Source organism: Sturnira hondurensis, unplaced genomic scaffold (genome assembly GCF_014824575.4).
Source record: "Sturnira hondurensis isolate 20B ecotype Veracruz unplaced genomic scaffold, ASM1482457v3 Scaffold0021354, whole genome shotgun sequence".
Lineage (NCBI taxonomy): Eukaryota > Metazoa > Chordata > Mammalia > Chiroptera > Phyllostomidae > Sturnira > Sturnira hondurensis.
In genome coordinates this window covers 200,168-222,634 of record NW_028093985.1, presented here as the reverse complement: position 1 = coordinate 222,634, position 22,467 = coordinate 200,168, and the positions used below count along the sequence as shown (strand labels likewise).

General features: G+C 35.7%; 1 protein-coding gene across 2 annotated transcripts in view; it reads right to left on the bottom strand.

The window, feature by feature from the left end:
- BDP1 (BDP1 general transcription factor IIIB subunit) overlaps positions 1 to 22,467 on the bottom strand; it is a 109,345-nt gene that overhangs the window by 28,419 nt on the left and 58,459 nt on the right. For both annotated transcript variants that reach the window (XM_037032431.1, XM_037032432.1), the window contains exons 18-26: positions 21,246 to 21,433; positions 20,329 to 20,551; positions 18,476 to 18,654; positions 17,533 to 17,740; positions 16,573 to 16,709; positions 9,048 to 9,249; positions 8,589 to 8,779; positions 7,217 to 7,604; positions 3,793 to 3,915 (exon numbers count right to left, since the gene is read on the bottom strand). In XM_037032431.1, coding sequence (XP_036888326.1) covers positions 3,793 to 3,915; positions 7,217 to 7,604; positions 8,589 to 8,779; positions 9,048 to 9,249; positions 16,573 to 16,709; positions 17,533 to 17,740; positions 18,476 to 18,654; positions 20,329 to 20,551; positions 21,246 to 21,433 — 1,839 coding nt within the window. The remainder of the gene's footprint in view (positions 1 to 3,792; positions 3,916 to 7,216; positions 7,605 to 8,588; positions 8,780 to 9,047; positions 9,250 to 16,572; positions 16,710 to 17,532; positions 17,741 to 18,475; positions 18,655 to 20,328; positions 20,552 to 21,245; positions 21,434 to 22,467) is intronic.

Genomic DNA, 22,467 nt, shown 5'->3' with positions numbered 1-22,467 from the left:
ACAAGCTAGAAATGCAGTGGAACTTCTTCAATTTGTTAAAGGGGATCTATAAAAAAAAAACATAGCTAAAACATCAATTGGATGGTGAAAGACTAAAGGCTCTCCCCTAAGACCAGGAATGAGACAAGAATGTCCACTCTCGCCACTTGCAGTCAGCATTGTAGTGGAGGTTCTACCCAGGGCAATTAGGCAAGCAAAAGAAATAAATGACATCTAAATGGCAAAGTAACATAAATTGAACTGTGTCCCCCAGAAAGATCTGTTAAGTCCTAACCGTCATAACTGTGAACATAATCTTATTAGGAAGTAGGGCTTTTGCAGATGTACTCAAGTTAAAATGAGTTTATACAGGATTAGGACTGGCCCTAATCCAATGTGACTGGTGTCCTTACAAGAAGGGAAGAAACACGGACACACACACAGACAGAAAGCCATAGCACTGGAGGCAAAGGCTGGAACTGTGCTGCCACAAGCCAAGCAATAACAAGGACTGCCAGAAGGTAAGAGAAAGGCCTGGGGTGGTTTCTCCTTTAGAGCCTCCAGAAGGAGCCATCACTGACAGCACCTTGATGTCGGAATTCTGCCCTCCAAAACTGAGAAAAGAACTTTCTGTTAAGCTGCCCAGTTCATGGTACTTTTGTTATAGCAGCCCTGGAAAGCTAAGGCAGAAAGGCAGAAGTAAAACTCTCTCTATTCACACATGCCATAATCTTGTATGTAGAAAATTCTCAGAAATCCACTAAAAACTATGAGAGATAATAACATAGATGGCAAATTTGCAGGATACAAGACCAATATATGAAAATCAACTATATTTATATACACTTGCAATAAACCCAACAATGAAATTAGAAAAAGTTTCATTTACAATAGCATCAAAAATAAAAACATACTTGAAAACAGATGTAACAAAGGAAGTACAAAGCTTATACTCTATAAACTACGAAACGTTTTAAAAACTCAAAGACCAAAATAAATGGGAGAATATCCCATGTTCCTGGATTAAACGACTTAACACTGAAGATGGCAATGCCCTCCCCTGCTAAAAAAAAAAAAAAAAAAACCGATCAACAGGTTCAGTGCAATCCCAGCTGATGTCTTTGTGGAAAATGACAAGTTAATTTTAAAATTCCTATGGAATAGCAAGGGACCCACAATAGCCAAAACAATCTTGAAAAAAGAATAAAATAATCCTTACATGTCCCAATTCCAAAATTTACTACAAAGAAACAGTAATCAATAGAGCATTACCTGCACAAAGACAGACACATAAATCATTGGGACAGAACCGAGTCCAGAAATAAATCTACACATCTACAACCAATTGATTTTACTTTTTTTTAAAGATATATAGATATATACTATTCAAGAGAGGGTTAAGGAGGGAGAAAGAGCGGGGGAGAAACATCAGTGTTTCTCGTGTGCCCCCTACTGGGGATCTGGCCCACAACTCAGGCATGTGCCCTGACTGGGAATTGAAACAGCGACACTTTGGTTTTCAGGCCAGCACTCAAACCACTGAGCCACACCAGCCAGGGCCAACCAATTGATTTTAGACAAAAATGCAAGACCATTCAATGGAGAAAGAATAAAAGGTGTAACAGACAACTAAATAGTTATATGCAAAAGACTGAAGTAAGACTCTAACCTTACAACATACAAAAGTTACTCAAAATGGATTAAAGACCAAAATGTAAAATTATAGTTAAAACTGTAAAACTTTTAGAAGAAAAATAGGAGTGAATCAGCCCTGACAGATGTGGCTTGGTTGGGTGACACCCCACAAAGCAAAAGGCTGCTAGCTCAATTCCTGGTCAGGGCACATGACTGGGTTGCAAGTTCAGTCCCCAGTCAGGGGGCATACGAGAGGAAACCAATCAATGTTTCTCACATCGATGTTTCTCTCCCTCCCTTCCCCTCTTTCTAAAAATAAATAAATAAAATCGCTAAAAAAAACATAGGAGTAAGTCATCAGGACCTTGGCTTTGGAAAAAGATTCTTGGATACATGAGCAACAAAAGAAAAAAAACAGATACCTTGGACTTCATCAAAATTAAAAACTTTTATGTTTTGAAAAGAATCATCAAGAAAAGAAAAGTAACCCACAGAATGGGAGAAAATATTCACAAATCATGTGTCTGATAGGGGACTTGTATCCAGAACACCACAGTCCTCCCTAAACCACAGTTTCACTTTCCACGGTTTCATGGAAAGTGGCCAACCACGGTCCAAAAATATTAAATACAAAATTCCAGAAATAAACAATTTATAAGTTTTAAATTGCACACCATTCTGAGAAGCACAAAGAAATCTCAAGCTGTCCTACTCTGGCCTGCCCCAGACGTGAATCACCCCTCTGTTCAGCATAGCCATATTGCACATACAGTACAATAGCTCTTTTGAAAAGCCACATTCACATAACTTTTTTTACAGTATATTGTCATAATTGCCCCAGTTTATTGTTGTTAATCTATTATTGTGCCTAGTTTATAAATCAAACTTTATCATACATATGATAAATATGTACAGAAAAATATATATACCCAGTGAATAAGAGGGTACTACTATATAAAAGAATTCTTACAACTCAGTAATATGCAAATAGACAAAAAATAATTTAAATGAGCAAAGGCTCTGAATAGACATTTCTCCAAAGACTTAAAAGTGGCCAATAAGTTTATGAGAAGATGCTAAATCTCATTTATCATTGGGGAATGCAAATCAAAATCAAATGAAGTGCCATTGCACATCCACTAGGTTGTTTGGTCCAGAGAGTCAAATAAAAAACAATGACACAGATGTGAAGAAACTGGGATGCTCATACACTGCTGGTAGGAATGTACAATGGTACAGCTGCTTTGGATAAGTTTGCTAATTCCTCAAATGATTCAACAGAGTTATCATATAACACAGTAATTATAGGAATCCTAGAACTATACCCAAGAGAAATGAAAATATATGTTCACACAGAAACCTGTACATAAATGTTTATAGAATTATGTATAATAGCCAAAAGATGGAAACAATCTAAATATCCATAAACAAAGAAGAAAATATGGTATATTCAGATGTAATATTATTTGAACACAAAAAGGAATGAAGTACTGATTCATGTTGCAATGATGAACTTTGAAAATGTTATGCTCAGTAAAAGAAGCCAGACACAACAGTCCACTTATATATGTTTATATGAAATGTCCAGAACAGACAAAGCTACAGACACACGTTGGTTGGCTAGGCATGGGGAAGGATGGGAAGAAGTGGAAAGCAACTGCTACTGAGTATCGGGTTTCTTTTTGAAGCGATGAAAATGTTCTAAAATGAACTGTGATGATATCTGCACATATCTGAATACTAAAAAATCATTGAATTGTACACTTTGAATGGATGAACTGTATGGTGTGTGAATCATATCTTAATAAAGTTGTTTTTAAAAAGTTGTAATCCCAAGTCTTTGTTTGCAAAAATAAGATAAAAACTAACCAAATAAGGAAGAATGCCAAGCAAAATACAAGTAAAAATAGTTCAAATAATTTATATTTGGCATAGATTTAATGCAACACAAGTCTATAAGGATATTAAGAGCTATATCCACACACATACACAAAGATCACTATGTTTCAAGTCCAATATAAAACCTATGGATTATTCACTAGTTTCTGCTATTCATTTCTCCAGATGACAGAAATTAGCTAAGAACTGCTTGTAAACCTAAAGTATTCAAAATCAACTTCCAGGCTTTTGAAAGTAAGCAAAGAATTAAAAAGAAAACATATTGAAATGGATGCTTACGACTGATAATATATTCAAATTTTCTTCTTGTTTCATTTCCTGAGCAGTCGCATCTGTGTTTGAGAGCTGATGTTCATCAACAGTTATGAATCCTATATCTGGGACATTCACAGTTATTTCAAGCTGTCAAAATGAAAAGTTTCATTATTTCATTTTGGTGTACTATACACAGACAAACAAGTAAAATAAAATGTTAAAGTGAAAAAATAATCCGCATTTATATACAATTAAAAAACTGAAATACAGTCATTTTTAAACTTATTTGACACCAACTTGGCAAAAGTAAAATATAAAGCTTTTGAGGAGTCTATGATTCTTATAAGCAGTAACCAAAATTTCTAAAGCTAATCTTCCTAGTACCACCTAGCCTTTAACTTTCCATTATCCCCTCTTTGTCCCTACTTTCCCATATTTCTCTCATCAGTCTGTTAATATTTATGGAGTGCTTCCTAAAAACTAAAAGGCTACAGGTATAAAACAGAAAACTGTACTTGAATAAGAATTAAATTAAAAATAAATAAATAAATAAAATAAAAGGCTACAGGTACAAGAATACAAAGCTGAATAAGACAAGTTTGGCCCTTGCCCTCAAGGAACTCACAATCTAAGAAAAACAGACACATAATTAACTAACCATACACTGTGCTAAGTACTGTAACAGAGATGAGTTGGAAGCACTTACACAGCTATGTTATCCCCACCCCCACCATGGAAACAACCCTCTCCCACGACCCCCAAACCTCTATCATTCTTGATAGCCATGTCATGGTTATGTAAAATAATGGGTTTACTCACATTTATTCTTCATTTAGCAGTTTTATTGGTCAAAGAGCCCTACAATTTGGGGGCTAAAAAGACTAAGATTTACCTCTTAGACTATATTCAAGACAGGCTGGCTCCTATTCCCTTATTAACAGAGAGATGAATATAAAATCTGTATAATTCAGTAGAAACTTAATATAGAGTCAAGTATGAAAATCTGCCTTAAAGACATATTTATTATAGTAACACCTGTGTGTTCTGTGTCTGTATTCTCAGACACAAACATTAGAGAAAAATTTTTGCTAATATCCTACAGGGCCAAGATGATTAAAAAGTTCAAGTGATTTGAAAACACAAAATATTTTCTGAAAAGTTGGGTGAAATATTAGAATATTCCAAATAATTGAAAGTTGTTTCTTTGAATATCATAGTTTCAAGCTTTACTTTTTAACAGCTTCATTAAGATGTAATTTACATGCCATAAAATTCACCCATTTAAAGTTTCTTGGATTATAGATAAATATGTGCACCTACTACCAGTCACTTTTAGGACACTTTCATTGCTTTAAAAAAACAAAAACCCATACCCATTAGTTATCACTCCTTTTACCCTTCAACTCCAAATCCCTAAGCAACTAGTAATCTACTTGCTGTCACTACAGAGTGTCCTATTTTGGACATTTCATATAAATGGATTCATACAATATGTGATTTTTGGTAAATGCCTTCTTTCACTTAGCACAATGTTTTCAAGGTTTCAAGATTCATTTTATAGTATGTATTAATACTTTTATATCTCTTTATGATTTAATAATATGCCACTGTATTTCAATGCTTTTTAAAGGAAACACTTTCCAACATAAACAACTTCCCTGTCTTATTAATCTTGCTATAAAGCACATAATTTAAGCTTTCTTTACTCAATTATTATGATTAATGCTATTTAAGAAGGCATTCTCTATTAATTCAGGAATTTAATTTTCATAATTTAATTTCTGACACTAGTTTTCACTAGCAATCTGCCTTTCAGACAAAGAAATTTATAAAATACAAAACATATAGTTAAGTGAATTCATATGTAGCATTAACCAGCTGTCCTTGCAAAAAATTAACTTTCCCTTTGCATTTTCTTAGTTTCAACTAAAACTTAAATTTACTATCTTTATTTTGAACTTTTAGTCACAAAAAAAACCCCTTAATTTTGCATCACTTTTGTTTAGCTTCAATTATTCTAACTCAGTAACTTTCCCACTCCTGGCATGTTCCTATCAACAGTCAGTAAAGGTGGTTGCAGACTGCCATTCATAAACGTAAATTTACAGATTCAGTAATCCATTAATTCTGGGTTAGCTTAACCAAACGTTTAATGTTTCCTACATCTTTTATTATCACCAATATCATCTCAGTTAACTCCTGATTCTGTTTCAAATGAGTACTGACTACAAAACTGATGTATATACGTCATTCTATAGATACACAAGCCACTGAAAATTGAAGCAAAACAGGAAACTTTGAAATTACAAAGTTAGAATACTAGATCTAAAGGGAAAGGAGTAAGGAGCTTTTACAATAAAGTAAGTTGAAGTACTATGTTCCTCCACTCACATCCATTAGGATAGCTACTATTCAAAAAGAAAAAGAAACAAGAAATGAAAACTGTTGGTGAGGATACGGAGAAATTAGAACCCCTATACACTATTGATAAGAATGTACAATCATGTAGCTGCTATGGAAAACAGTGTAGTGGTTGCTCAAAAAATTAAAAATAGATTTATAATTTATCACACAATCCAACAATTTCCACTTCTAGGTATATCTCCCCCAAAAATTAAAAGCAGGAATTAGAAGAGATATTTGTATACCCCATGTTCATAGCAGCATTCTCTGCAACAGACAGAAGTTGGCAGCAACCCAACTGTCCACTGACAGCTGAAGAGACAAAACGCAGTATACATATACCACAGAAGGTTACCCAGCCTTCGAAAAGGAAGGCGTTCTGCTGAACTCGGATTTCTCAGTGAGCCGAAGCAACCCCACATAAGCTCTCTCCTGTTGCTGCTCCTGTCCTAAGCCCTTCCTTGTGTCACTGTCCCTTGCTTTAATAAACATACTCTCACAATAAAAAAAAAGGACATTCTGGCACATGATGCAACATAGATAAACCTTGTGAAATAAACCACTAACAAAAAGAATAAATGCTGTATGATTCCACTTAAATGAAGTTTCTAGAGTACAGCATAGAGACAAAAGTAAAAAGGTGGTTGGCAAAAGCTAAAGGGAAAAAGGTAATGGGGAATTATCATTTAATGGGTACAGACTTTCAGTTTTACAAGGTGAAGAAAGTTCTGTGGATGGATGATGATAATGGTATATTGCACAATGTATGTACTTAATGCCACTGAACTATACACTTAAAATGGTTAAGATGGTAAATTTTATGTTATGTGTATTTTATCACAATTAAGAATATATAGATATTAATAGATGTCCCTTTTACCTTCTCTTTTGACCAAAGATCAGCCTAAGCATGTAAAAATTACATTTGGTAGAGGTAATTCAGAGAATGAACTCTACAAATCCTAAGAATCACTAAGAGAAAAAAAATCAACTAAAAGAAGAAAACAAGTAACATAAAGTTCTAAGCATTCAAAGAACAAACTACCTCTTCCATCGTTTCCTCAATCTGAGCAGGAACAGGTTCAGGAGATCTGAGACCAACAGGTACAAACACTGGAGCTTTGTTTATTTCTTCTGGAGCAAGATGATAGCTTTCTTCTTCAAAGTCAGACTCAAAATCCTCAACATCATCTTCATCCTCCTCCTGTGAAGCCCGAAGAGTCACCAGCATGGCCTTGGAAGTTCTGGGTTCCTTCTTCGAAGTCTTAGTACGAGCTCGTTTTGATCCACGCCCTTTGGTGACGTTTGGTCTGATCTTTCGATGCGTTCTCCTGACACAACGATCTGTCTCACGTCCAGAGGCAGAAGAGAGAGTTGTCCTTCGACTTAGGGCAATTTTAGAGTAATTTGATTCTTTTAACATTTGTGAATGGCTGGAGGTTCAATCAAAACAACAACATAGTCACTACATGCACAAGGATAATTTTAATGAAAACCAAACTTTTAGAGTAAAATCCTAATTCAAGTCATTAAAATGAAAACTCCCACCACTCATTCTGTCAAAAACTTACACTGAAAAAAGAAACTTACTATTTGTTTCTCATTCACAGTTAATTCTTAGTTATCTACCCACAAATTTTTCACAGTAAGTTTTTATTTCTGGGCCATTTTTCCCCTTGCTATCTAACTAAAGATGAAATACAAAACTGGACATTATCAGAAGAAAAAGGATGTGCTGGCTGATGTGGCTCAATGGATTGAGCATGGATGGATTTGCAAACCAAAAGGTCCCATTCCCCCAGGGCACATGCCTGGGTTTCAGACCAGGTCCCCAGTTGGGGGCATGCATGAGACAGTCAATTGATGTTTCTCTTCCTCTCTTTTTCCCTCCCTTCCCCTCTCTCTAAAACTAAATAAATAAAATCTTTTAAAAAAGGAATAAAGATCAATGGACCAATAAATACAGAATATGAGGTTTATCTTAGTGGGTAAACACAATAGGATAATAGGAAAAAGAGGTAGAAAATCAATCAAAACAATGTTTTTAAAACCTCAGGTTCCTTTCTATTTTTCTTCAAAATTATGGCCCTTCACTTGTGTCTGTGACCCCACTTGAATTAGTACCCTAATTATTTACATACAATATGCTACTCTTTGGTGAGGCTTCGGCCCATGTGTAACATACTTAATACCCAGAGATTTTAAATGTCAGAAGAATAAAATCTTCCTAAAAAGGTCAGAAAAACCTAAATTTTAGTAAATACCAATCAAAAGAGGGGAAAAATAGAACTGTCAGTAAAAAATCTATACTCTGTTAACAAGCCATCTTTCACTCTATCAGTAAATCAAGATAAGACATTCCTAAAGAGTAACTTTTCATTTCCTCTTCTGAAAGTATTTGTTACATAAAATTTTACCTTGCTAGTTTACTGAGACACTGCTCTTTAATAATCGAAGAGAGAGAATTGTCCCCTACAGTTTTCTGTCCAACACTTCCTGATGGTCCAACTTCTGAATGAGCATCTTTCTTGACCAAACCATCCTCTTTGGAACCTATACAATCCTTTCTTGCTGAAACCTCCAGAGATGTTAGAAGCTCAGCTTCTTCCTTAAATTTAAGAAGAAATAGCTCATGTTATCACAAAAACAATCTCTACAGCAATTTAATTTGGAGCTCCATCTGCAGATCCAAGCTTGCTCGCTTACACAAACTCACAACTGGATTCCTACATTTTCTGGAATACTGGGAATGTCACTGAATTTTCATGAAAATAGTAACAATACAAAAGGCAACATTATATGTATTTTAAATGCTCTGTTTCATGATCCTGGCAAAATATAGCCCATAAATAAAAATTATAACTTTTCAAACTTACTTTTTGAAGGAGATTGGTGTCAGAATCTCCTTGCTGCAGCAAATTATCTTCTGGCTTCCTCGCCTCACTCTGATCTGCTCTCTCTTTTTCTACACCCGGTTCCTCTATCTTGCCATGCGCTCTTCCCAAATTTGGCTTAGGCTTTTGGAACTGCCGTCTTACCAACTGTGCTGGGCTAGAAACATACGCTTTCTGTTCATGTCTAGAATGAAGCACAAATCATGATGAAGAACAAAAATCAAAATTCCTTCTTAGTGTAACAACTGTTAAACAGTTTTTGACAAACCAATCCCATGTTCTAAGGACTGTACATAAGTTGGTTATGCTAAGAAAGGAAGAACATGAAAGCTTTTTGGGGGGTCGGTTTTAATATACTTTATTGATTACACTATTACAATTGTCCTATTCCCTCCCCTTCACTCCCCTCCACCCTGTACACAGTCTCCCACCCACATTCTCCTCCTTTAGTTCATGTCCTGTGTCATACTTATAAGTTCTTTAGCTTCTACATTTCCCAAACCATTCTTGGATCCCCCATCTACTTTCTACCTACCATCTATGCTACTTATTCTCTGTACCTTTCCCCCCTCTCTCCTCCTCCCCTGCTGATAACCCTTCATGGGATTTCCATTTCTGTGGTTCTGTTCCTGTTCTGGTTTTTTTGCTTAGTTTGCTTTTGTTTTAGGTGTGGTTGTTAATAACTGCGAGTTTGCTGTCATTTTACTATACATGTTTTTTATCTTCTTTTTCTTAGATAAGTCCCTTTAACATTTCATATAAGGGCTTGGTGATGATGAACTCCTTGAATTTGCCCTTATCTGAGAAGCACTTTCTCGGCCATTCCAGTGTAAAAAATAGCTTTGCTAGAGAGAGCAATCTTGGGTGAAGGTGCTCACCTTTCATGACTTGGAATACTTCTTTCCAGCCCCTTCTTGCCTGGAAGGTCTCTTTTGAGAAATCCGCTGACAGTCTGATGGGAACTCCTTTGTAGGTGACTGTCCCCTTATTTCTTGCTGCTTCTAGGATTCTCTCCTTCATTTTAATCTTGGGTAATGTAATTATGATGTGCTTTGGTGTGTTCCTCCTGGGGTCCAACTTCTTTGGGACTCTCTGAGCTTCCTGGACTTCCTGGAAGTCTATTTCCTTTGCCAGACTGGGGAAGTTCTCCTTTATTATTTGTTCAAATAACTTTTCCACTTGTGGCTATTCCTCTTCCCCTTCTGGTACCCCTATAATTCGGATGTTGGAATGTTTAAAGATGTTCTGGAGGTTCCTAAGCCTCTACTCATTTTTTTTGAATTCTTATTTCTTCATTCTTTTCTGTTTGGTTGTTCCTTTCTTTCTTCTGGTCCACTCCATTGATTTTAGTCCCAGTTTTCTTTCCATCGCTATTGGTTTTCTGTGCATTTTCCTTCATTTCACTCAGTGTAGCCTTCATTTTTTCATCTAATTTGCAACCAAATTCAACCAGTTCTGTGAGGATCCTGCTCACCAGTGCTTTGAACTGTGCATCTCATAGGTTGGCTATATGTTCATCCCTTAGTTGTATTTGCTGTGGGGATTTGATCTGTTCTTCCATTTGGGCCATTTTTTTTTTTGTCTTGTCCGTCGTGCCTGTTAGGTATGAGAGGAGGAGCCTTAGGCATTCACCAGGGCTGGGCAACCCAAATCCCTGCAGTGTGACACAGTTTGTGGGGGAGGGGTCTGAGAAGAAACAATGGCACTTGCTCCATTCTCTGCTGGATTTCAGTCCCTTGCACTGCTTCCTCCAAGCAAACTGGGCCTCTCTGGTGCTGATTCCCAGTGGGTGGGCTTGTGTACGTTCCAGGACCCTAGGATTTCCCCAACAAACTCTCCTGTGAGGCTGGAAGTCTCTCCCGGCATCTCAACCCCCACAGGTGTTTTCAATCGTGTTTTGAGACTCTATTTCCCCACCCTGAGACCCTGGGTTGGGCGGTCTGTCCCACGCCCGTTTCGCCTGGTTTCTCTGCACACACAAATATGGGACTGCCCGGTCAGCCAGCCACCTTCTGCACCACTGCCCTCCACAATCTGCTGCCTCACTAGGTTTGCCTGTTGCCACCCCGCACCCAGGGTCTGCCAGCCATGACTTTTGTTGCTGCAACCCCTCTCTGCTGAGCCACCCAACTCCACCCCTCCTACTAGTCTGGATGAATGTGTCTATTTTAACTCCTTGGTTGTCAGACTTTCATATAGTTCAGTTCATATAGTTCTTACTGACTTTCCGTCAGTATTGGTTGTTTTTTTGTTTCTAAATTTTTGTTGTCCTTATTTTGGTTGTGCAAGGAGGCACAGTGTGTCTACCTGCACCTCCATCTTGGCTGGAAGTTGAATGTCTGAATATCAAAGCTTTTATAACTTTCATTTCCTGTACAGCCTGGAGAATAGTTTTACAATAATATTAATCTTTTTTACTTTCATTGATTCTGGTTTGTGGTTTCATTCTACTATAAGTAATTTTTCAGAGTAATAACTAGAAATAAACAAAAAATTCTAGTAGGTGAAGACGGGTTTCATAATAGCACATTAAACAAATCCTTTCACTGGGCTCTGAAGCAGGAACAGATACACAGTGGTCACAACAACCATGGTCCTCCTGGTTCAAGAGCAGACTGGAAAGCCAGAGTCTATTCTCCCTCCATATGCCTATCAGCTCATAAAAAACAGTTTATTGATAGCCAGTGTCATAAGAATCTCAATACAACCCATTTTATCAGCCAAAACATAGAAAGATTTTAACATTCCGTAGAGTAACCATAGCCTCCAAGACAATCTAAACAGCTGTCTTAAGGTTTCCTGGGAAGAAATAATTGGCAAATACATGAATTCTGAATTAGAAAGCTTAAAACTAATATAAATTGTAGATATGTATCAAGAATAACTGGCCCTGGCTGGTGTGGCTCAGTGGATTAAGTGCCGACATGCAAACTGAAAGGTTACCAGTTCAATTAGTGGTTAGGGCACATGCCTGTGGGTCAGTTGAACGCCAGATCTCCAGTTGGGGGTGTGCAAAAAGCAACTGATTGATGTTTCTCTTGCACATCAATATTTCTCTCCCCCTTTCTCCCTTCCTTCCTCTCTAAAACTAAATAGCCTTTTTTACTTTTTATAAATGAGTAACTAGATATGTATCTATCATTAGTTCTCTAAAATATCTGTATTAAAGACTAATCTTAAGCAATATTTCTAATAAATTAATCAGAAGAAAAAGTACTGTACTTAGCTACATTTTCAAATGTACCAACCTAAGCTCTTCTGGAAGTGAAATATCAAGGAAGTTCACAGAAGTTCTAACAAGGTTACAATGCTAACTGATACAACTAGTGTAGGCTAATGCATCTGGGAAAACAAATTATATTTAACTTAAATATAAGCTCTTTATAATCCAGTGTTATTCTACAAAAGTATTTAAAAATAAAAATATATACATAAGCAGCAATGTGCTACTAAGGTCCAAAAGGACAAGAAAATGCTGTACATGAGAATAAGTTAGCTTAAAAACTGTACAGAATATGCGCTCTGAAGAAAGTATCAGTCAAGGTATAGCTAAGAGCTATAATAAATTTCATGAACAGGGAAGGTTAAGAGGGAGGGACAGATTTAGATGGGAAATAGACTTACATATAGAAAATTTTAAAATGCAAAGGCTGAGCATAAAATCTCTTGGCATAAGCAAAATTTCTTCCAGGAAGCTCTCTCTAGGAATTCTCTACTCTGAAAGTCATAAATCCTGAAACCTTAAGTTTTCATACTAAATTGCCAATGTTACTTTGAGCAATCCATTTAAATCCTCTAGGTTTATTTAGTGAATTAATAAATGAGAACATTAGGAAAGGCTGACCACAAAAGGTCACTAGTCCCTCAAGGCTCGCTCAGAATAAAAATCAAAATCCCCACAAAGGTCCTACATACTCTGCTCTTCTCTCTACCCAGTCTTCACCTTTCTTTCACCTGCCATTCTTCCTCTCCCTCTGTTTCATTCTGGCCCATTTTGCTGTTCCTCAAACAGGCCAGGCATGTTCTTCCCTAAAGTGCTCTTTTTAAAAAAAAATATTTTATTCATTTATCTTTAGAGGGGAAGGGAAGGAGAGAGGAAGAGAAACATCAATGTATGGTTGCCTCTCGTGAGTCCCCTGCCGGGAACTGGCCTGCAACCCAGGAATGTGCCCTGACTGGGAATAGAACCGTGATTGTCTGGTTCACAGGCCCGCACTCAATCCACTGAGCTACACCAGCCAGGACCTAAAGTGCTCTCTGCTGTTCCCTCTTTCCCTACATATTCCCTTGACTTGCTCCTTCACTCCTTTTAGGTTTACTCTCCAATGGCACCCTCTCAACAAAGCAATCTCTCATCACTGCTAATTAGAAAATAAACACTACCCTGGCTGATGGTTCAGGAGGTTCAAGCGTCATCCAGATATGCCAAGTTCAATCACTCTGGTCAGGGCACATACAAGGATCAACCGATGAACACATAAATTAAGTGGAACAACAAAATGATCTTTCTCTCTCCAAAAAATCAAAAATCAAAACCCAATCATGATGTTTCCAACTCCTCCACCTGCTTCATTCTTCTCTATTTACTTATTACTGATTCAGTCAAATTATTTGCTTATAATCTGTTCCCCAAATTAGAATGTAACCACCACAAGGACAGGATTTTGTTTGTTCCTATACTGTCCTATACTTTCAGCACCTAGAACAATGCCTGGCACATAAAACACCAAAATGTTTGTTAAATGATTCTTTTCAGTGGCAAAATCATGTAATTCTGTAAGATCGATAAGGGATTAAATTACACATGGACAAGAAATCCATAAACGGTAAATTATGAAAAGCCAGAGATTGAAACAGGTTTATCTTTAATGTTTGGGAATTTACATTCCAGAAAGTGTTCTCTGGAACTATTTTTAGAGATGAATTCCTCAGTGGGATCGATCATCAATCTAATCCAATATAGCACCTGTAATACAAATGTTATCTATAACGCATTTTAGTGAAAATATTTCTAAGCACCAATCATTTTATTTAAATATCCAGCCTAAAGAAATGAAAAAGTAACAAGGAACATTGAAATTAATGTAAACAAAAAACTGGCCTCTAGTTTTAAAATAGAAACAATATAAAAAGGCCTTTCAACATATACTCACGTCCACATACAGGGAAATACACAAAAAGAAATTCATACTAAAATAAAAACACCTCACCTATAAGTGGAACCTAATTAACAAAACAAACAAGCAAGCAAAACATAACCAGACACATTGAAATTAAGAACAACTGACAGTGACCAGAGGGGAGGGGGAGGGAAATAACAGGGGAAAAAGGGAAGGGTCATAAACGACCCATGGACAAAGCCAAAGAGGGTGGGACTGAGGGTGGGAGGTGAGGGTAAGTGGGGCAGGGGAAAGTGGTGGTAAGAAAATGGAGACAACTGTATTTGAACATCAATAAAAAATAATTGGAAATAAAAAAACAATAAAAGTTTCATATAATAAATATGCCTAGCCTTGGCCAAGTGACTCAGTTTGTTAGAACATTATCCGGTATACAAAAACGTTGTGGGTTCAGTCCTAGTGAGGGCGCATACCTAGTTTGGAGGTTCAATCTCTGGTTGGGGGGGGCAGTGCATACAGAAGGCAACCAATTGATGTCTCTCTCTCTTTCTCCACCCTCCCTCCCTTCCTTTTTCTTTAAAATCAATAAATATATCCTCGGGTAAGGATATATTTATTGATTTTAATATACCCCTCCTTCCTTCCCTCCCTTCCTCTCTAAAATCAATAAATATATCCTCAGGTGAGGATTTAAAAAAGAGAAAGAGGAAAGAAATCTGCCTAAATGAAACAAGCTGTTTAAAATCATCCAAAATCAATAGCAGTACTCATGTGGTTAGATGACATAACATCCCCAAATTCTATTTCTATGGCTTCACAGAGGGAGAAAAAAGGCTACAATAACATCTCTTCTGCAAATGGCCCTCAAAAAAGAAGTTAATTCTGTATAATTAAAGAAAGCTGAACTGTTCAAAGTCAATTATCTATGCTAAAGATATCCTGGAACAACGTTCATAAATACTTTACTGAAATATATCCTAGATACAAAAATAGTGCAGTAAATTAGATGTATCGTGGACTATATCCAGATTAAGAAATGTATTTTAGAGAGCACATAGACATATGAAAGGATACTCAATATCACTAGCCATCAGAGATGCAAATTAAAACCACAATGAGATAGCACTTCATACTGGTCAGAATGGCCATCAAAAACAAATCAATAAACAAGTGCTGGCGAGGATGTGGAGAAAAGGGAACCCTGGTGCACTACTGGTAGAATGCAGACTGGTGCAGCCACTGGGGAAATAGTATGAAATATCCTCAAAAGACTAAAAATGGAAATGCCTTTTGATCCAGCTATCCCATTGCTGGGATTATACCCTAAGAATCCTGAATCACCAATTCAGAAAAAAATCTATGCACCCCAATGTTCATAGCAGCATTCTTTACATAGCCAAGTGCTAAAAACAGCCTAAGTGCCCAACAGTAAATGAGTGGATCAAGAAACTGTGGTACATTTACACAATGGAATACTATACAGCAGAAAGAAAGGAGTTCCCACCCTCCATGACAGCATGGAGGGAATTGGAGAATATTACGTGAAATGAAATAAGGCAGGCAGCAAAAGACAAATACCATATGATCTCAACTGTAAGTGGAACCTAATGAACAAAACAAATGCACAAAACAGAACCAGAGACAATGGAAATAAAGAACAAACTGACAGCGACCAGAGGAAAGGGAGGAGAGGGATAACAGGGGAAGAAGAGGAAGGGCCTAGTCAAGGAACACGTATAAAGGGCCCATGGTAATGGACAACAGAAAGGGACTGACTGAAGGATCAGGCAGAGGGTAGGGCAGGGGAAAGCAACAGGGGAAAAACTGGGACAACTATAATTGAAAGAAAAAAAGGTGCTTTATTTTCCTTATGTCATAATAAAGAACCTTACACATCTTGCTTTAATATCAGTAACAATAAAGCAGATTGTAATAAATAAATAAAAGTAGTAATGCTGATGTATCTTCACCCTTCTGGGATATCCCATTTTAAAAGATATTATTCTTACTGTTTGGCTTGGGACACAGCTCCAAGTATAGCATATAGTAAGTACTCTATAACACTTTCTGTTTTTAAGAATTTTAGTCAAGAGATTATAAATTTCTAAAGATATAAGAACTTAAAAACCTGTCTACTATAAGTTTAGTTTTGAATAAAAAAAATGAACATTCTTGCCAAACTTTTTAGAGAATTTACAAATTAAAAGAAAATCTGTCATACATTTCTTATAGTATTAGAAGGAGCAGATTTAAAATATTCTAGTTTCATAATTATTTATCCTTTCATAAAATTTTCAAGGTGTGAGGTTATATAAAACCAATTATGTAAAAATCCAATCTGTATCTTTGGAAAGTTTGATGTTTCTCTTACTTAAAAGTACACTCACCTGATCTTTTTATTTAAAGCATTAATTCTGTCAACATAACTTTCTTCAGGAGCCACATGACTCTGATTTTCACACATTCCTCCTTCAGAAACTTCAGAGGATACAACTTCCATTTCAGTTTCAATTTGAGAATTTGGCTGAAATGACAAATCCATACTTGATTTGTTTTTTGTTTTTTAAACAAGAGAATATACCTGCTAAAATATTTCAACCATCAAGAAAGGCACTTAGTTTTTTCGAAATGAAGACAAACTGGGTATGTTCACATTTTGCTGTCCAAAACAAAACTGCCACTTATCACAGTAATGTTTAGATGATGCTTTATAACTATAACAACCATCTACTATGAAACCCAAAAAAAAGAAAGTTTAATGACTTTTTTTTTAAAAAAAAAGAGTTGGGAGGTTCAAATACGGATCACAATTACTTTAAATCTAGATTTTCCCTTAATAAACAGAGAAAAGGACAGAAAAACCAGAACTGTTGAAAGGGGCATTGAACTACTTAGATTTGTTTCTAACATCAAAAAACCCATCAGTAAGAAATGGATAAACTATCATTCAAAAGAAGAGAATGTTATGCAGCAGTTAAAAATTATATATCTCTATATTCTTGACAAAGAAAGTCAGTTTATCAATATATTAAATGAAAAACAGTAAGTCACAAAATAACACATATATAATGATTTCAGTATTTAAATTTACATTTGCATGCACAGAGATATATCTGGTAAGATATGTCAAAAGATTTTCAGTGGTTATCACAATGAATAGGTACATTAGTTGGGAAAAAATGTACATTCACTTTTTAAAAAATTCAGAATGGTAAACCTGAAACAAAACTAGATACATTATATATTCATTGAGTACAGTGTCAGATAACCTAAAACATGTCTGAGCTATCATTTGATAATTTAATATGCATTAAAAGGCTCTACTTAAGTATATAACAATAACTCACCAGAGTCAGGAATTTCTTTTTAGTTTCATCTCTTGGTACTGTTGTTCTTTCTTCCTTAACTATGCCTTTGGCTTCACCTTCTTCTGCCACTTGCCTCTGACCAGCCTTTATGTTTGGTATGGGTCTCTGAAGTTGCCCCCTTACTAGCTGAGCAGTTTGGACAGCACTTTCCTCCATTTCTTGTTGAAAAGTAGTTATGTTATCAGTCCTAGAAAAAGGGACAGGGAAAAATAAAGGGACTTGACTGTAAAAAGGTGAAAACTACTGAAAAGATAAAAAACTTGAGTATCCTCTAATAAAAATATCCTCTCCATAAAAACATTTTATAGCACTAAAGGGAATTGTATTACTTTCTGACTATAAATATACCTTATTTTATAAAAAACATAGTTATTCCAATTCTTAAAAGGTAATGAAGTATTAAGAGAGACATACAATATTCAAATTCATAGAAAGAAAGTACAATTGAAGTTGCCAAGAACTGGAGGAAGAGGGGAATAGGAAGTTACTGTTTAATGGGTAACAGATTTTTAGTTTGGGAAAATAAAGTTCTAGAAGTGGGAACTTTATACATGCATACAAGGTATGTATTATTCATCATGTTTGGATGCCCAACATGAATGTACTTAATGCCACCGGACTGTACACCTAAAAAATTAGGTTAAAAGGTATATATTGTGTTATAATTTTTACCACAATTTTTAAAACAAATAATACGTACCTTGTATGCATGTATTTTTAAATGCAGTGCTCTGTATAAGATCTTAAGCAGTGAACAATGAATATAAGCAGACAAGCAGTCTGCCATATGAATAAAAATAAATGAAGTACAGTATTCTTTATATCCATTTTTAAAATTCATTAACACATCTTAATAAAAATGAAGAAGTATTTGAAAGAACTCTGTCTCATTTTAGATTTTCAAGGGACTATCACTGTTTACCCCATAGAATCAAGTAATTCCTTTTCCTGGGCTTGTGTAGACTGAGACTCCTCTTTAGCGTCACAAGAACTTGAAGGCAGAAGATTCTTTTCTGTCTGTGCACATGGTAATTTCACAGGCTCCGCCTGTTTGTGGCCTGGTCTGTCTTTTTCTCTTGATGTCATTAAGGAAGATACTTCCTAAAAAGATATTTAAAAAAAGTTTTATTGAAGACAGTTTTATTGGTTAAAAAAAGGAACTTTCATATACTATTACAAGAATAAGTATAGTCCTTGTAGAGAATAGGGCAGCTCTATTAAAAATTTTATTTCCCAGCTATTCTACAATTGTCTCTTATAAAAATGCTCAAATAAAAAAATGCTCAAATAAGTATTCAAGAATATTTATTATAGCAATATTATTGATCCCTTTAAAAATGGGCATTACACTAAAGAAAAATAAATAAATAAAAGTTGAAAAAGGACAAATCTATTAGTAGGAGACTGAGTAAATTATAATTTCTATATCATGCAACAGTACAGAGCCATTTAAAAGACGGATTTCTGGCCCTGGCTGGTGTGGCTCAGTGGATTGAGCACCAGCCTGCTAACCAAAGAGTCACTGGTTCCATTCCCAGTCAGGGCACATGCCTGGATTACAGGCCAGGTCCCCAGTAGGGGGCACGTGAGAGGCAATCACACATTGATATTTCTCTTCTCTTTTTCTTTCTCTTTCCTTTTCCCTCTGTCTAAAAATAATTTTTTAAATATTTTAAAAGACAGATTTCTATATACTGATCCAAAAAGATGTTCACAATGTTGATATAAGTGAAAAATCAGAAGACAAGCTATGATGTCATTTATGTAAAACAATGAAAATACCTTCACATTCTATTATTTATATAGTAAGTATATAGAAATGTCTAGGTGAATATATTCAAAATTGCTATGTGATTAACTGGGAGGGAATGATGTGGCATTATAAAGGACTTTAACTTTTTAGATTATATATTTTTTCCAATTTGAAATTTTTATCATCAGATAAAATAACCAATAAAAAGTGATTTATCTTTTTAAATATCTGATTAGAAGGAAAAAGTACAAATGTTCACGCACAATAAGACCTAAGCTATTTTAAGATATAAAAAAAAGAATAATTCAAAAAAAGCACTTTCGTCCTGGCTGTTGTGACTCAGTGGATTGAGTGCCAGCCTACATACTGAAAGGCTGCCAGTTCGATTCCCAGTCAGGGCACATGCCTGGGTTGCAAGCCAGGTTCCCATTTGGGGGCATGTGAGAGGCAACCGATTAATGTATCTCTCACACATCAATGTTTCTCTCCCTCTCTTCCTCCCTCCCTTCCCTTCCCTTCTTTCTAAAAATAAATTTTTAAAAAATCTTTAAAAACAAAAGTATTCCATATGTTTCAGCATTAACATTTCATTTCAACATTTTTGATGCTACATCACACAATCTTAATGTTACGAATCAAGTAAATAAAATATTGTCTTTAATTTATATAAAGCTCTTAACTTTTTATTTCATCTTCCCAACAGAGTGAAATTAAAAAGTTGTCATCCCCACATTTCCTATGAAGAAAATGGTTGCACCATTTGGCTATGATGACACAGTAATTAAAGGTCAGAACTTGAACTAGAGCCCAGGCTTCTTAAATTCCTTCCCATGACACACTTGCCCATCATCAGAGATTTGAGATTCTTATACAAAACACATGAAAAAAAAGGCAGATTAAGGACAGCTACAACAAAATCACAAAAAGTAAAAATTCTATGAGGAAATATTTGTGAAATTTCAATTCCAGGTGTTTCATTCTATTAACTAAAACAAAACCCCTCCATGTTAAATATCACTCACATGGTGAGAAGGGAGAGTGTTCATTCGTTCACCATCCTGTTGTAGCACAACAGTTTCCATTTTATCCGTTTCCAATTTCTTCCCAGGCACATGTTTTTCTGCTTCCACAGTCTCTCTTTTTAAAGCTGCTCTTGATAAGTTTGGTTTTGGTCTTTTGAATCGACTTCTCATGAAAGGTACTGGCTTAACTTCAAATGGCTTTTGTTCTTGAGGAAGAGATTTGCTTTTGGAACAAGTATTATCAAACATTAGCATGAACTGAAGGGGCAGTGGGAGCAGAGTTTTAGGACAGCCTTAGTGATTGGCAAGTAAACATTTAATTCTAATTGTTAACAGGAAAACAAACCAGACTATTTGGTAGATCCTGAAAAACATAAGTGTACAATCCAGGTAGATATAAGCCCAAGAACTCTATCATCTTTGCACAAAGAAAATACAGGTTTCTCATACCCATATTGACTTAGGAGTTTGTGTTACATCCAATTCTGTATGTTAGTAATTCTCACAATCAACTGTCAGAATAACTTCAATCCTCTCCTAGTCTTCCCAAAATTAACTTAAAAATTTCTAACACTATGCTATAGATTATTATGTCTTGAAATTTCCATTTAACGTATCTGCAAATATAACTTTATATGCTTTTTCTTTAAAAACATGCAGACCTGATCTGGCTGGTGTGGTTCAATGGACTGAGTGCCAGCCAGTGAACTAAAAGGTTGCCAGTTCAATTCCAGGTTAGGACACATGCCTGGGTTGCGAGCCAGGTCCCCATCTGGGGGCATGCGAGAGGCAACCAAACGATCATGTATCTCTTGAACATCAATGTTTCTCTCTCTCTCCCCCCATCACTTCCCTTCTCTCTAAAAATAAATAAAATCTAAAAAATGAAAATTAAAAAAAAACACACATACTTGTACCTTAAATTAGTGTCTGAACACTGTTCTGGAACATTGGCAGGTTGTGTCCTCTGGCCTTCTGCTTTATCAAGTTTAGAAATCATTGAAGAAGTCTTCAAAGGACTCAACTGACATGGTAATTCCTTTTCACAATTTCTTTTTTCTTCTACAGGTGTATGTACCACAAACAGTACTTCACTGCTAATGTTCTAGAAAAATAGTCATAGTAAATCAGAACATATACAAAAGTCCTAAAGCATATCAAATAAAAGCCTACTATTTTCTAAACACTTTTAAAATTTTAGAAGTTTGGCCCCAGCTGGTGTGGCTCAGTAGATTGAGTGTTGACCTGCAAACCAAAGGGTTGCCAGTTCAATTCCTAATCTAGGGCACACGCCTGGGTTGCAGGCCAGGTCCCCAGTGGGGGAAACAGGACAGGCAACCACACACTGATGCTTCACTCCTTCTTTCTCCCCCCCCTCTCTAAAAATAAAAATATCTTTAAAAATTATTAAAAGAAATAGTTTTTTAAACTAGAAGTTTGTTTTCTTAATTTTTAAATAAAAATTTACTAATGTTAAAACATAAAATCTAGCTAACTCTTCTTTTTATACTGCATATTATGATCTTCCCAAGCCACAAATGCCAATGTTATCTATCCCAAAAAAAAAATCCTCGAAAATGTCAGAATGGAATGAAATTCAAGTAACTGAAAACTTTCAATAAAGAAGAACTTTTAAAAGTGGAGTAAAGTGGAGTAGGCAGGAAAAATACAGAAAACTATTATTTATAGTCAAAAGAAATAATTCCAACGTATGTTCCTACTAGTTAGCACAAATTTGTCCAATTTTATTTATTCCTTTTACCTAAAAAAGTAAACTTCAAACTAACATCAAGAAAAGTAACTCCTCCACAAGTTATAAAAAGTTCATTTAAAATATATATATATATATATATATAGTTTCTTCAAGATTCCAAAACACAGATTTTAGGACTAAGAAAGACTTTAGGCTTTAGTTAAACACTGCTGGACTGGGTAATAATCATAGAATTATTTTGATAACGTTTCTCTGAAAGAGGATTTACAAAAAAATAAATAAATAAGGACAGCCCTGACCTACGTGGCTAAGTTGCTTGGGTATAGTCCCACAAAGCAAAAGGTCGCCGGTTCAATTCCCAGTCAGAGCACAAGCGTGGGTTGTGGGTTCAATCCCTGGTCAGGGCACATATGAGAGGCAACTAA